We start from the raw sequence: 15,000 nt of genomic DNA, 5'->3' as shown, positions 1-15,000 counted from the left end.
AAAACAATCAAATTAAATCCGGTTCAATTAATTGTTCGTGTGTTTCGTACTGGTGAGTAAATTGTTATTGTTATCTTGTTATTGTTTTTTTAAACAAAGTGATTGAAACTTTGATCAAGCATTTTATGACTTGGTCCGGTCTATGCGCTATGTTTTAATTGAAAATATAAGCTACCCTACATGCAGAGAATTCGTTTTATGCAAATCAGGTTTACTCAGCCAAAAACACCACTGAGCTAGCACTGTCTCGGTCAGCCCAGGACTTACTAGAAATGGTGGTGATATATGAAACAAAGTATCCAATGTCAATCTTTTGATGACAACATAATTATTTTGATTAAAGTTCAGTGTCAGTCTTTTATGACAAAATATTGATTTAATGTTTTGATGTCTCTTTAGGAGTTTTTTTTACCTTTAGTCAAGTTTTGACTAAAATGTTTTAACATGGACGGGGAGTCGAGTTGAGGGTCGTGGTGTGTGTATGTATGGATGTATGTGTGTGTGTGTGTGTGTGTGTGTGTGTGTGTGTGTGTGTGTGTGTGTGTGTGTGTGTGTGTGTGTGTGTTTGTGTGTTCCGAGAAAGCTACTGAACCGATCTTCATGAAACTTCACACCAGAGTTCCTGGGTATTATATCCCCAGAATGTTTTTCGTTTTTTCGATATATGTCTTTGATGACGTCAAATCCGGCTTTTTGTGAAAGTTGAGGCAGCACTGTCACACCCTCATTTTTCAACCAAATAGATTGAAATTTGGATTAAGCAATCTTCGACGAAGTCCGGACTATGGGATTGCATTTATATTTAAGCTTGGAAGATTAAAAATTAGTTAATTAGTTAGCTCATTAAAGTTGTCATGAAAACCGAATTTTCAGAAACAGATTAAAAAATGATTGCATTGTATTTCTCATCTTCTCCTGAATTCAAAAATATATAGATATGTTATGTTTACTCTAAAAATTTGCTCAGAATGAAAGAAAATAGGGTCAGTAAGTACAACAGCGGCGGCGAACATGACCCGTCTCAGTCGTCGGTATATTTAGCCGAGACTATCTGAATGTAGTCTCGACGATGTGTGGGTTGTGGTGTTGATCTTGACTAAATGTGTTTATATCGCTTCACGCGACTTGTTTTTTTCTTCAGGTTGACGTCCTGGTCCACTTGGCCCAAATCAAAGGCATGATCGACTCAATCGATGAGAAACTAAACTCGCTTGATCGAAAATTGGATCAACGAGTTACTGCCCTTGATCAGACAATCGGCTCCCTTGATCAACGTTTTAACTCCCTTGACAAAGGAATGCTTGAGCTAAACGTCAGGCTCCAGTTGGATACTTTCAAAACAGTAGGTCCTAGATCTGGAAGAGTAATGGCAGAGCGAGAACGTTTAAATTTAGAACCTATGACGGCGACTTTCAACATTAGTGTGGGCTAATATTTGACACAGAATGTGTCATTACTCGAAAGTGGTAATAAAAAAGGATGTTAAATTTCACACCAACCTTGCAATCTTGACTAGCAAACTTGTGGGGGGGGAGGGGGGAGGAGTGTGAGTGGATTGGTAGAGAAAGAGAGAGACAGAGACAGAGGGGGAGGAGAGACAGACACAGAGAGAGAGAGAGAGAGAGAGACAGAGAGAGAGAGAGAGACAGAGAGAGAGAGAGAGAGACAGACAGACAGACAGACACAGAGAGAGACAGACAGACAGACAGAAAGAGAGACAGAGAGAGAGAGACAGAGAGAGACAGAGAGAGAGAGGCAGAGAGAGAGACAGAGAGAGAGAGAGAGAGAGAGAGAGAGAGAGAGAGAGAGAGAGAGAGAGAGAGAGTTCTAATCTGAGAGGGGGAAAAGCGAAACCAAGAGATAGGGACAGACAGACAGACAGACAGACAGACAGACAGAGAAGGGTGAGCGATTTGCCCAAATGCCTTTTCCAGGGTACATGTATGGCTTTCTTCTTCGGTACATGTTTTATGTATTAACATATATGTGGTGATGTTAATGAATTAGCGTTGGTGAATGTGCAACTATGTGTCAATGGGTACATACAAATGTTAGTGTTTTGCTGATAGGTTCTGCAATAAATGTCATTGGATAAGCGTAAGTACCATGAGCCGTGAGACTGTTATCTGGCACTGAACCGCGCTAAAGAATAATGTTTATTATTATTATCATTATGAGTGATAATTCAGTTCGTTTAGATATGAGTGACTTGTGACATACGAACCAAAACACTTCAGAGACTGAAAACAAAACAAACTTACACCGGAAAAAGTGTAAACAATGCAATTGAACGCTTCATAACCTTCCTTGTAAGCACCAAGTAGAACACAATATTACAAAATATCTATAAATAAACAGCCAGCGTGGTACATGAATTTTTCAGGAACCATTAACACAGTATATAGTATTAACACAGTATATAGTATGTGCAAAACAATTCTCTTATGTCCTTATCATTCATGTAAAGTTTGTACACAAATAAGTATACTCTTATGTTCTTATCATTCACGTAAAGGTTGCACAAAAATAAGTATGCTCTTATGTTCTTGTCAGTCTTGTGAAGTATTTACACAAATGATGATCCTCTTATGTTTTTATTATAAATCTTGTTAAGTATGTACACAAATAATTATGCTCTCATGTTCTTTTCAATCTTTTTTCTTTTCTTTTTTGATTGTAGGAACTACAAGATATACGCGGGGCGTGCAATAGGCTTTTGGAAACGTCAGTCGCCGAAACCACGCCTTACCCTGTCTCTCCAAAAGTAAATCTGCAACGTCCTTAAATTTCGTCTGATCCTGTGTGAAGTCGAACTGAGGGGCCAATAATGAACGTTGTTTTTTTATCATCTAAAACAATCAAAACATTTTTCTATAGTGCTTAAGAACAAAAGTTGTAGTAGTGGATTAGTATCATATTGTGTTCTAAAGGTTAAGTACTACGTATAGTAGTTTTTGTTCTACCCAGGTGGAAGTTCTGTGACCAAATTTGTGACCCTCCACCACGGAATGAGTCGCATGTCACCTTTGCATGATTTTCATATTTTTACATTTTTCTAAAGAGTTTTTTTATGCTCTATCCAGTGGTGAAAACCGTTGTAGAAAAGAGCGAAAACTGTTTGAGTTATAAGCCTGTGACGAAGGTGACCCTCACACTGTTACCAGACACTCCCCGGATTTTTATTAAGCCTTGCGCAGAACCTCGCGAGGTGACATGCGACTCATTTCGTGGTGGAGGGTCACATTTGGGTAAATATCAAGCCCGGGGAAGCCTCAAAGATGCACGACAATGTCCTCTCTGGTTGAGCAGGTGTGCTGGGTGCACGTCTTTCACACCTGTCCTGTTTCACTGCATTCCTGGCTAACCGGTATCTATGACGCGCCGTCTGATACTAATTTTACTTATGTAGGTCCCCCCCCCCCCCCCCCCCCGCCCCCCTAAGAAAAAAGAGTCTACTTCAGTACAGTTAAATATCGAACGGCGCGGTGAAGTACGGTATAGAAACTCGACTTATGTAGAGTTTCTGGAAATCTGCATGAAGTGCACTTTGAGATTTGGGGGGAGAAACCCTACATAACTACAGTTAGTATCAAGCGGCGCGTCCTATGTTTTGTTCTGTGAGCGTGACAGTCGAAAAATAGGAGTGCAAAAGAATACATTAGAATTTGACGTACAGCATGCATGGGGCTATTTTAGGGACTATAAAATTGAAGATTTGTTTATCAATTCGAGAAAATGTTACGTGTACAGAGTTTGAACCGCAAAAGACCGAAACTAATCTTTGTATTCCAAGATACTGCAGTAAGCTACTACTCGCCCTCATCAACTCTTATTCTGACACACCAAACACATTGTAATTATATTATCTATTCAATAAAGAAAAACTTCCACCACTGGCGCTTCAGCCCGACTCTACCACTGCAAAGGGTCAACAAGGGGCACTATCTTAAAAACATACGACACCTATTAACCCCCACAATCGACGCTGCTAATAATTTCCTATATTTTGCCTGTGGCATGTTCAGAGTGTGTTGAAACAAGTCTGAAAAAAGCAGAGAAATCTACGAGAAAGACCTTATTATACAGACTTTTGAAAATGATGACATGCCAAGAATTATACAAACGAGGGTTGGGTAATTGGATGGGGTATCTGACCGATTATTTGTGTAAGTGGCCTAAATCCCTGGTATGCGTTTGTTATAATGATGTACTTCTGTTTCAACTATTGTAACTTACGTGTCTTTCCGATATGGTTGATCATTGTGAAATTACTTTTTTTTTTTTTAGCTAACATTAGACCAGTTTCTCAGTTTACATTTGAACATGTTTCTTGAATCAATTGCTCAATTTTACCAACACAAATTGACACAATGCAGAGTAGAGTCCACACAATCACATATTCAAAATTAACATTTGTCTGGCTCTGTCTCTGTCTGTCTGTCTGTCTGTCTGACAGTATGTCTGTCTGTCTGTCTGTCTGTCTGTCAATCTCTCTCTCTCTCTCTCTCTCTCTCTCTCTCTCTCTCTCTCTCTCTCTCTCTCTCTCTCTCTCTCTCTCTCTCACTCTTAATATCTGATATATGATGTTATTTCTACCAACAGCCTGCAACTACCTTTCAAATCACTCGAGTCACCAAGGAAGACACGGGAGGCACCTTCCAAGTGCGAGTGGAATACGAAGCATCAAGTCCCCCATCAGCTATTCTCCTAAATGTGGACTGTGAGTATTAAGGCTGGTACTACCACTGACAATTAAGTATAATTCGTCTCTTCTTCTTCTTCGTTCATGGACTGAAACTCCCACATTGACTCATGCTTTTGCACGAGTGGGGATTTACGTGCATGACTGTTTTTACCCCGCCATTCAGGCAGCCATACGCCGCTTTTGTGGAAAAGTAGAATTAAGATAGGTCACTAGACCAATTGACGTGTCTCGAATTAGAAAGATAGATGACTTTAAAAAAAAATGTTTGATTTAGTTATATCCACAATATAATTGTATCAGTAGTTGATTGGTGGACAAGTCTAATATCCAATATACTCAGTCGTTAGTCTCCATTTGTTTTGTTCTGACCTCAGGATTCCTATAACTTTCGGAAACGTTTCAAGACTCCAGCCTTAAGAGATTCCGTTTTGTATGTGATGCACATTTGTTTTGTTATTGTTGTCTGTCTTTTTTCTTATTTTTTTCTATTTCTCAAAATAAAAATTCTTCCTTTTTTCTTCTCATTTTCTCTTATGTTTTTCTTGGTTGTTTTGTTTGTTTGTATGTTTGTTCTGCTGGTTGACGACAGTGCCAAAGGTACTGCAATTCTACTTAAATTTTGTGTTTGTTTATGATTTACTGTTTTTTTTTTAATATTCTCCAGCAAATGAGTTGGTGACAAAACTTGAGGAACAAAATTTTGGTGTCGTGGAATTTGAAGTTCCAAATAACGAGGGAACTAGCGTCAACACTCGCTTCGAGAGAACTCTCCTTCACTTCATCATCAAAGAGCAGGTCCACGTAGCTATGCTCAACCTGTACAGCACCCCCGACGTCATGCTCGCCCCAGCAATCCAGTTCCAAGTCGAGCAAGGAAGTGACGTCATATTCCAACCCGGGCGTGACGTCGTGATTGACTTGACCCTCAAGGTCGAGGGAGACCCGGACCACTTGTCTAGAGACGATTTTAGCTTCAAGTGGATCATGAAGGATAATTTGGCGGAGAACAAACTCAACCGCTACCGCTTATATTCCGTTGAGTCTCCCATCATGACCCACATGAAGGTCGACGGGGAGCTGGGAAACGGCCACGCGAAAATTACCGTCTTGTCCAGGTCTGACAGAGAGTCAGAGGGAATCCTCGACATCTATGGCGACGTCAGCTTCAACTGCTCGAGGAACTGCTTGCTGGACAAAGCGCAGTCCCACGTTAGCGTGCAGCTCCGCAGGGAGGACCGCCCAGGACCCCTCACTGAAGGCTTCTTGGGCTTCATCCATGACGACCAGAAGGGGGATCCTTCCAATGTTGGTTGATTGCTTTGTTGGCTCGTTATTACCCTGACGGCTTCATGAGCTTCACCCATGACGACCAGAAGGGGGATCCTTCCAAGGTTGGTTGATTGCTTGCTTGGTTATTTCACTGAAGGCTTCTTGGGCTTCATCCATGACGACCAGAAGCGGGATCCCTCCAAGGTTGGTTGATTGCTTGCTTGGTTATTTCACTGAAGGCTTCTTCTTGGGCTTCATCCACGACGACAGAAGGGGGATCCTTCCAAGGTTTGTTTATTGCTTGCTTGGTTATTTCACTGAAGGCTTCTTTGGCTTCATCCACGACGACCAGAAGGGGGATCCTTCCAAGGTTGGTTGATTGCTTGCTTGGTTATTTCACTGAAGCCTTTCTGGGCGTCATCCATGACGACCAGAAGGGGGATCCTCCCAAGGTTGGTCGTTGAACGTTATTTGTATATTTGACCAAAATATGATATTTGATACAGATTCGAACAGTCAGTGTTCCTCCGAGACCGTCCTAGCGTTTTACATATCATATTTTGGTCAAACATACACATATCATACAAATATCATACATTTATGTATGGATTGATTTTAGTTAAAATCCCTTTTATTTTGCTTAACGATTGAACGCATTATTAACATGCACTTTTTTGTAGTCTCGGCTAGACGCCTAATTATATGTGAGTTTTAGTCGGACTCTGACGTCATAATTATGGCTCAAAGAAGGGAAATCCAATGTTCATTGATACACGGCTGGCTTTCTTATCCTCCCTTCAGCCTCTATCACTATCCGGGGTCAATTCATTTTGGTTTCCTTTGGGTACATCCCAGTAAAAATGTAAAAGATTCTTAAAAATCTCATGTGTTTACTCCTTCCAAGGTGTGTTGTGCTGTTGACCCTAAAAGAGAACAGCATGATTGCGTCATCCTCTGCGAGGTCGGAGGGGCGGAGCCGTCCACAACCGAAATCACCAAAATACTGCCCAACGGTGACGTCATACCTACCGCTGACGTGACAGTGTCTGGGGGTTGGTGGAGCAAGTCAATCCTGGTTCTACCCAACGTGACCTTGGCGGATTCCGGTGAGTTTCGCTGCACTGCGAGGTCAGAGTCCAAGGTCATCACGATGGATATCTCTGTGATTGCCTTTAAGCCGGCCAAAATCGACAAAAACTCCTCCAGTTTCACGGAACTGGAGAACGGGGTGAGTGGAAAAGTGTGGCGATATTATCTGGGAGAATTCTCGTTTACGGTTTCAGCAACCTTTGTTCGATAGTTTGTCCGGGAAGCGCTCTACACACACACACACACACACACACACACACACACACACACACACACACACACACACACACAAACATTCACACACACCTGACGCGTGTGGAAGATGTAACCTAAGCTTTGGCACACACACGGAGACTATTGTTTTAATCTAAATGCAGATTTTGATTAAATGTGATTTTACAATATCAAGATAGGTATAAAAATCCAACTTGTTTTATAAAACGACCTTATCTGCTTCCAATAATCGCATTCCAATAAATGTCACTTAACGACTATACTAATTCATTTTTGATTCTCATTAGCAAATTTAATGATAAAGGGGTAAAATGGTCGCCAAATTAGTTCATTTGATTAAGATTTACCAGTTTGAAATTTACACACACGGTTTTTTTCCGGTTCTGAGAGATGTCAGCCTTAACATGTGAGTCTTGACAACGTCTTGTGTTGCTTTGAGCTGGGAAAATAACGAATGTCAAATCCGAAGGAAAAAGTGTTATTACAACCAAACGGTTTCTCAAAATGATTACCTACTTGGCATGCGCCGTCTTTTACATGTATAAAGTAAACACAGAAAAAGACAAACATAGAAAAATGGTTTTTGATACTTTTTTTTACAAAATGAATGTTGATAAATTTACACACACGAAATTGTTGATTTGTAACTTAAGTTTCGGTCAACATCACAACATGTTCACTCGACACATATGGCTGTCATTCGTTTAGAACATGTCATTTGCTACTACTTTTGTTTGTAAAAAAGTGAAAATAATATTGCTCGCATATTTAAATTTTGGGTAGTGCCTAAGTCGTTTTAAGAGACAGTTCAACACCCATATGAAATGTTATTGGGATTGATCGTTTGTTCTGTGACACTTATGTTATTGACAAACTTTGAAGACACTGTTGACTTTTGTCCTTTGCCTCGTGCAGCTGTGAAGAAAATGCTCGTCTGTGATGATTATTATTGAACTCTGTAGTTATCTTAAGTGACAGTGTGTGCGGAATTTACGGGGGAAATGAAAAATAGTTTTATCATCAGTCACAACCCAAAATAAAAAACGCTGGCCCCGAGTACTCTTCAGACTGGCTCGCTCCCCCAGTATGAAATTTTTTGTCTTGTGCACGTGGATTTAAAAAAAAAAATTTTTTTATTTATTTTACACAATTAAAAAAATTATTAGAGTAAAATAAAACATTAAGAAGTTCATAATAAACAATAGTAAACAAGAATTTAAAAAAAAAAAAGCAAAAAAAAACAAACAAATAGACCACCCATGCCGGGAATCGAACCCGGATCACTTTGGCCATAGGCGGACGTGCTTTCGTCTTGTGCACGTGGATTTAAAAAAAAATTATTTATTTATTTTACACAATTAAAAAAATTATTAGAGTAAAATAAAACATTAAAACGTTCATAATAAACAATAGTAAACAGGAATTTAAAAAAAATATTATTTATTTATTTTACACAATTAAAAAAATTATTAGAGTGAAATAAAACATTAAAATGTTCATAATAAACAATAGTAAACAAGAATTAAAAAAAAAAAAAAATATAGACCGCCCATGCCGGGAATCGATCCCGGATCACTTTGGCCATAGGCGGACGTGATTCGCACCAGCTAGCTGGCTGTTCCATTAGCTGCACGGCAGTTGTACTCCCACCGCCAAACCTCCCCCCGTTAAGAGTCGTTTTTGTGGAATATTTCGCATTTAGGTCCCAGGTAACATTATGAAGTTTTAATACGATCAATCGGACCTATTATCAAGTTAGTGTATCAACTTTTGAACGAACTGCGCCCAGTAGTTTCCCAGCAATAAGCTGTTAAGTCGAGACAGACAGACAGACAGACAGACAGACAGACAGACAGACAGACAGACAGACAGACACACAATTAAAGTCTGCAGGACCCTAGTACTGCGTACTCGGGGATAAACAGCCCATATCTACTATTTACTTTTTATTCAGTGATATCGTCAACCTGAAAAGCAATAGTGTGTATAGTACTGCCGATCGATGGACAATTTCCGATTAGAAGCCACAGATATTTGCGATTTTGCACTTTTTTTTTATATATTCTATTTGCTCATTTTCTTAAAGTTTTAATTCTTCAATTTTTGTACGATTTTTGTGAGATTTAGGGGTTAAGGTTAGGTTTTAGGGTTAGTTTATGGGTTTTGATTACTTCAGTTTTTACGGCAAGTTACTAGTCACTGGTTTACTAACTCAGTGCGAGCAGGATTACAGAAAAGCACGCGGGCGGGCACGCACATTTCATCTGTTTTGTGGTTTTTGCCCCATAACTCTGCAACTATCAAAGGTATTCGCACCAATTTTTTATGTGGTAAGATAATGACCAGTGACAAGCACCCTTGGGCCAAATATTCGGTATTGCCGCTCCATATGTGTGTGAGATATAAGCCTAAACCCCTGAGAATGCATGAGAAACCAGTCTTCCCAAATTTCGCTATCGCGCCAACAACAACAGAATAACTTGAGCTACTCTGAAAAAAAGAATAGCAGACGACGCAGAAACCCGTGACACAGAACGCATGCGTAGTGACACTGAATAAACCGCACGTGCGCGATACGCTGTTAATTCAAGACATAGGAAGTACAATGGTGCTTATTGGCTCTTTCTACCATGAGATATGGTCACTTTTAGTGGTTCACTACCTTATTTTGGTCACATTTCATAAGGGTCAAAGTGACCTTGACCTTGATCATATGTGACCAAATGTGTCTCATGGTGAAAGCATAATATGTGCCCCACATAATTTTTAAGTTTGAAACAGTTATCTTCCATAGTTCAGGGTCAAGGTCACTTCAAAATATGTATACAATCCAACTTTGAAGAGCACCTGTGACCTTGACCTTGAAGCAAGGTAAACCAAACTGGTATCAAAAGATGGGGCTTACTTTGCCCTATATATTATATATAGGTGAGGTATTAGATCTCAAAAACTTCAGAGAAAATGGGAAAAATAGCTGTTTTTTAGACAACATTTATGGCCCCTGCGACCTTGACCTTGAAGCAAGGTCAAGATGCTATGTATGTTTTTGGGGGCCTTGTCATCATACACCATCTTGCCAAATTTGGTACTGATAGTGATAGACTGAATAGTGTCCAAGAAATATCCAACGTTAAAGTTTTCCGGACGGACGGACGCCGGGACGGACGGGACGGACGGACGGACGACTCGGGTGAGTACATAGACTCACTTTTGCTTCGCATGTGAGTCAAAAAGCAATACCAAACAAGAGCACGCATAAGAGCGCATAACCCTCAGCGATACTTAATAAATACCAGGCTTACAGAGTCCGGGGAGCTGGATCGGTCAGTCGGTAGAGCCCCGGGCTCATGATCGAGAGGTCACGGGTTCGAATCCAGCATTGGGCTGTGGGTGCCCATATCATTTATCCTGTTGCCGACCCTGGTTTGGTGGTTTCAGTATAATGTGACCAGTCTTCTTTACATCTATCCCAAGATACATGGAAGTAAAACTAGCTAACGAACGAACGAACAGAGTCCGGAGCACTCCCAGTTTGTCATCTTTCCTGAAATTTTCATCAAAATCGGTTCATAACTTTTTGAGATCGGTGGATCCGGACATCATGACAGACAGACATCATACAGAAAGACATACAGACATCAGACAGAAAGTCATCGTCACAATAACCCTTCAGCTTTCGCTGAGGGTTAATAAGCCAGACACTTTTTCAGCTTTTTTGCTTTAATGTTATTCATCAGAAGTTGTTTTTTAATTTTAATAAATATCATGATATTACCACAAATCATGTACACAGAAATGCACAACATGTTTTTATAGATGATGTTTATGAAAAGAAGACTTTAAACATTCTTGTCGTATAGAAGTACATTAAGTTACATTTCAATACATTAGGAGACATTTCAACATATTTCTTTAAGTTGCATTTCAACTTCGGGTTACAATTCAACAAAGGAACAATTCAACATCATAAGCGGCTTTTCCACATTTGAGATCTAGGTGACATATCACACTGTTAAGTGACAATTCACACACCTTAGGTTACATTTCCGTGTTGAACTGTAACTTAAGGGGGTCTTAAGTTACCGTGTGCGTGGAGAGATTTCCACACTCACACACACACACACACACACACACACACACATATTCACTCTCACACACACACACACATTCACACACACACACACACACACATTCACACACACACACACACACACACACACACACACACACACACACACACACACACACACACACATGCATTATGAGGAATGCAGGAGTCGCGTTCAGAGCTTCGAGTCCGGGATAAGCTGCATTGAGGGTACGCATTATCTCAAACTTAAGTCTGTCACCTCTATCGAGTCTTTTGCATACCAACCATGACGAACAAACACAAAATATGAGATGAACGGAACGTATCTGATAATGTTTTTCGTCGCATCTCTGGCAAGGCCGTACGACTCACTAAATGCTTCGGATGGTTGGATGAGGTGGGGGGGGGGGGGGAGGAGAGGTTGTAATGTGCGAGTAAATAAATCCAGAACAGCGCTGTAAAACGCCAGAACCAGCGAGAGACAGGAAGAGACAGACAGAGACAGAGAGATAGGGGAAGGGTGGGGGGTTGGGGTGAGAGATACACAGAGAAGGGGGCCGGGTAGGGGTGAGAGAGAGAGATGGAGAGAAAGAAGGGGGTAGGGGTGAGAGAAAGAGAGAGCGAGAGAAAGACAGAAAGACAGAGAGAGAGAGAGAGAGAGAGAGAGAGAGAGAGAAGAGAGAGAGAGAGATAAAGAGAGAGAGAGGGTAGAGAGAGAGAGAGGGAGAGAGAGAGAGAGTGAGTGAGAGAGAGAGAGTGAGAGAGAGAGAGAGAGAGCGAGAGAGAGAGAGAGAGAGAGAGAGAGAGAGAGAGAGAGAGAGAGAGAGAGCGAGAGAGATCGAATCAAATCAAATCAAATCAAATTTTATTTTACGAGGGTTGTGGCATAAGCAATATAAACAAGCTTCTTTTCAACCAGCCCTCGCTCAGAGAGGGACTACTCTAATCTTATATACAAATATATACAAACGTAAAACAATTACAAAGGATAAACATAACAGTAAAACAATACAAAATAAAAAGACAGAAAAACTATTCACAGGACTATAATACACGTTGCAGGCTATACTCAAATTCTTACGTTATGATCAAAATTGGGAATTACCAGAACATGTTTAATAAAACAATGATGCTATATGGACAGATATGATTCCCCCGAAATCGGCGTATGCTGCCTGAATGGCGGGGTAAAAACGGTCATACACGTAAAAATCCACTCGTGCTAAAAACATGAGTGAACGTGGGAGTCTAAGCCCATGAACAAAGAAGAAGAAGAAGACAGATATGATCAATCTGAAAATAATCAGAACGAAGTCTTCCATCACTGTGACTTTTCGTAATTTGACATTAAATGTAATCAGAGGTGTTTTTTGAAAGTATTGAGACTCGTTGGGACTCGAACTGATTCCGGGAGAGAATTCCACAAAACGCGAGAGAGAGAGAGAGAGAGAGAGAGAGAGAGAGAGAGAGAGAGAGAGAGAGAGAGAGAGAGAGAGATAGAGACAGAGAGAGAGGAGAGAGAAAGAGAGAGAAGAAGAGAGAGAGAGGAGAGAGGGAGAGAAAGAGAGAGAGAGAGAGGAGAGAGAAAAAGAGACAGAGAGGAGAAAGAGAGAGAGAGAGAGAGAGAGAGAGAGAGAGAGAGAGAGAGAGAGAGAGAGAGAGAGAGAGAGAGAGAGAGAGAGAGAGAGAGAGAGAGAATGCGGAACGACAGTGAACTAGTAACACCAGCCAGTAACACAACAATTTCTCTCCCTTTCAGTCTGTGGTGGGTGTCTGCATTGCAGAAGGAATCCCTGCTCCAAACGTCAGTTTTCAACACAGCTATTACACCGACCTGCATGAGCTGGACCCTGAAGATTACGTCATCACAGTGACGCAACTTGACGAGTTTAGGACAAGGGCTGAGGTAGTCGTCACCGATCCTGAAAAAGCTGAGAAGTTTCGCACCTGTGAATGCTTTGCTGCTAATTTAAATATTGAGGAATATTCTTGCACATATTTCGGAGACTATCACACAATGTATCGAAACTAGACCAGAAATGATGTTTGTTCACGATTTCATTTCAGTCAACACAGAGGCCCGGAAGCACTGTGCGAGGCAAAGACGTGTACGATTACGTCACTTGTCACGTTTATGTGTACATTTTTGACGTCACCAGTCACGTTTATGTGTAGAATTTGACGTCACCTGTCATGTGTAGAATTTGACGTCATCTGTCTCGTGTATGTGTAAAAATTGAAGTCACCTGTCACGTGTACGTGTAGAATTTGACGTCACCTATTACGTGTATGTGTAGATTTTGACGTCCATGTCACGTGTATGTGTAGAATTTGACGTCACCTGTCACCTGACTGTACCTGAAGATTTTGACGTCGCCCAAACGCGTCGACGAGGCTTGGTCCAGATACACGACTGTAACATACTTGCATAATTAATTAGTTATCATGTTTTAGCGAGTGTAAGCTTGACTGGTAATTTTTTTTGTCGGTAATGGCAGCCTATATTGAAAACACAGCACATTATTAGAACTCAGTCACTGTCTAATTGTCACTGACCAATTCTCTATGCAATGAAATAAAACTGACATGTTTGTGTACTTTTTTTTTTAAATTTGTGACTGATCTAATTCTTGTTCTTCTATTATCTAGTTTGGAGGGCATTTCAATGCTGGTTTTTGTTTTCATTTCTATTTTATAAAAAAAAAAAAAAGCTAGCATTTAACACAAAGTCGTTGGGGGAGGCTGCGGGGGGGGGGGGGGGGGGGGGGGCACGCTGTCATTGGCTGAAACGGGATAAATTCCAAGCTATTAACAGAAGTAGCTAAGAGTAAATGTTGGTCCTAAATTTACGAGCTAATTAAAAAAAATAATGTTTTTCACCGACAAAAATGTCGTGTTCCGAAAGAGCGAAATAAAGGGTTGCAACTCGGAAACAATGACAATCATTGGTCAAAAAGCAGAGTTGTGTACCCTGAATCAGGCGTCCTCTCTCTCTCTCTCTCTCTCTCTCTCTCTCTCTCTCTCTCTCTCTCTCTCTCTCTCTCTCTCTCTCTCTCTCTCTCTCTCTCTCTCTCTCTCTCTCTCTCTCTCTCTCTCTCTCTCTCTCTCTCTCTCTCCCCCCTCAGTGTTCTATCACGTTATTGTTACCAACGTAATCATTAGCTTACCTGGACTGTTAAAATCATTTCAGATGTAATACAAGTTTTAAGGTTACTGGTATACGTGAATACTCATCGTTTCATTGTCCGAATTTGTTTTGTCGACCTTCCAATGGCAACCCCCCATCACCCACACCCATCTCCTCTTGCCCTCAGCCCGTGCCCAAAGCAAAACCCATTTCCTTTGTGTGTGTATATGTTTGTCTCTGTGTTGGTGTGTGTGTGTGTGTGTGTGTTTGTGTGTTTGTGTGTGTTTGTCTGTATGTGTGTTTGTCTGTATGGGCGTGTTTGTGTGTGTGTGTGTGTGTGCGTGTGTGTGCACGTGCGTGTGTGTCTGTGTGTGTGTGTGTGTGTGCGTGCGTGTGTGTGTGTGTGTGTGTGTGTGTGTGTGTGTGAGTGGGTGTGTGTGACGGTGTGTGTACGCGTGCGTGTTTGTCTGCGTGTGTGTGTGTGTG

At 41.0% G+C, this 15,000-nt stretch overlaps 1 protein-coding gene and 1 long non-coding RNA gene across 2 annotated transcripts in view; both read left to right on the top strand.

Annotated features, from left to right (window-relative positions):
- LOC138968435 (uncharacterized) overlaps positions 1-6,296 on the top strand; it is a 7,195-nt gene extending 899 nt beyond the window's left edge. Inside the window, exons 2-5 of the mRNA XM_070341015.1 lie at positions 1,142-1,342; positions 2,681-2,764; positions 4,603-4,720; positions 5,370-6,296. Coding sequence (XP_070197116.1) covers positions 1,142-1,342; positions 2,681-2,764; positions 4,603-4,720; positions 5,370-6,019 — 1,053 coding nt within the window. The 3' untranslated portion in view covers positions 6,020-6,296. The remainder of the gene's footprint in view (positions 1-1,141; positions 1,343-2,680; positions 2,765-4,602; positions 4,721-5,369) is intronic.
- A 360-nt stretch (positions 6,297-6,656) lies between these two features.
- On the top strand, positions 6,657-13,978 carry LOC138968440 (uncharacterized). The gene is made up of 2 exons (XR_011456188.1): positions 6,657-7,202; positions 13,147-13,978. It is a non-coding gene; the product is annotated as an uncharacterized lncRNA (long non-coding RNA).
- Positions 13,979-15,000: the final 1,022 nt, after the last annotated feature.

This window comes from Littorina saxatilis, linkage group LG6 (assembly GCF_037325665.1).
Source record: "Littorina saxatilis isolate snail1 linkage group LG6, US_GU_Lsax_2.0, whole genome shotgun sequence".
NCBI lineage: Eukaryota > Metazoa > Mollusca > Gastropoda > Littorinimorpha > Littorinidae > Littorina > Littorina saxatilis.
The sequence above is the reverse complement of the archived record's forward strand: the minus strand, read 5'-3'. Positions and strand labels throughout refer to the sequence as shown.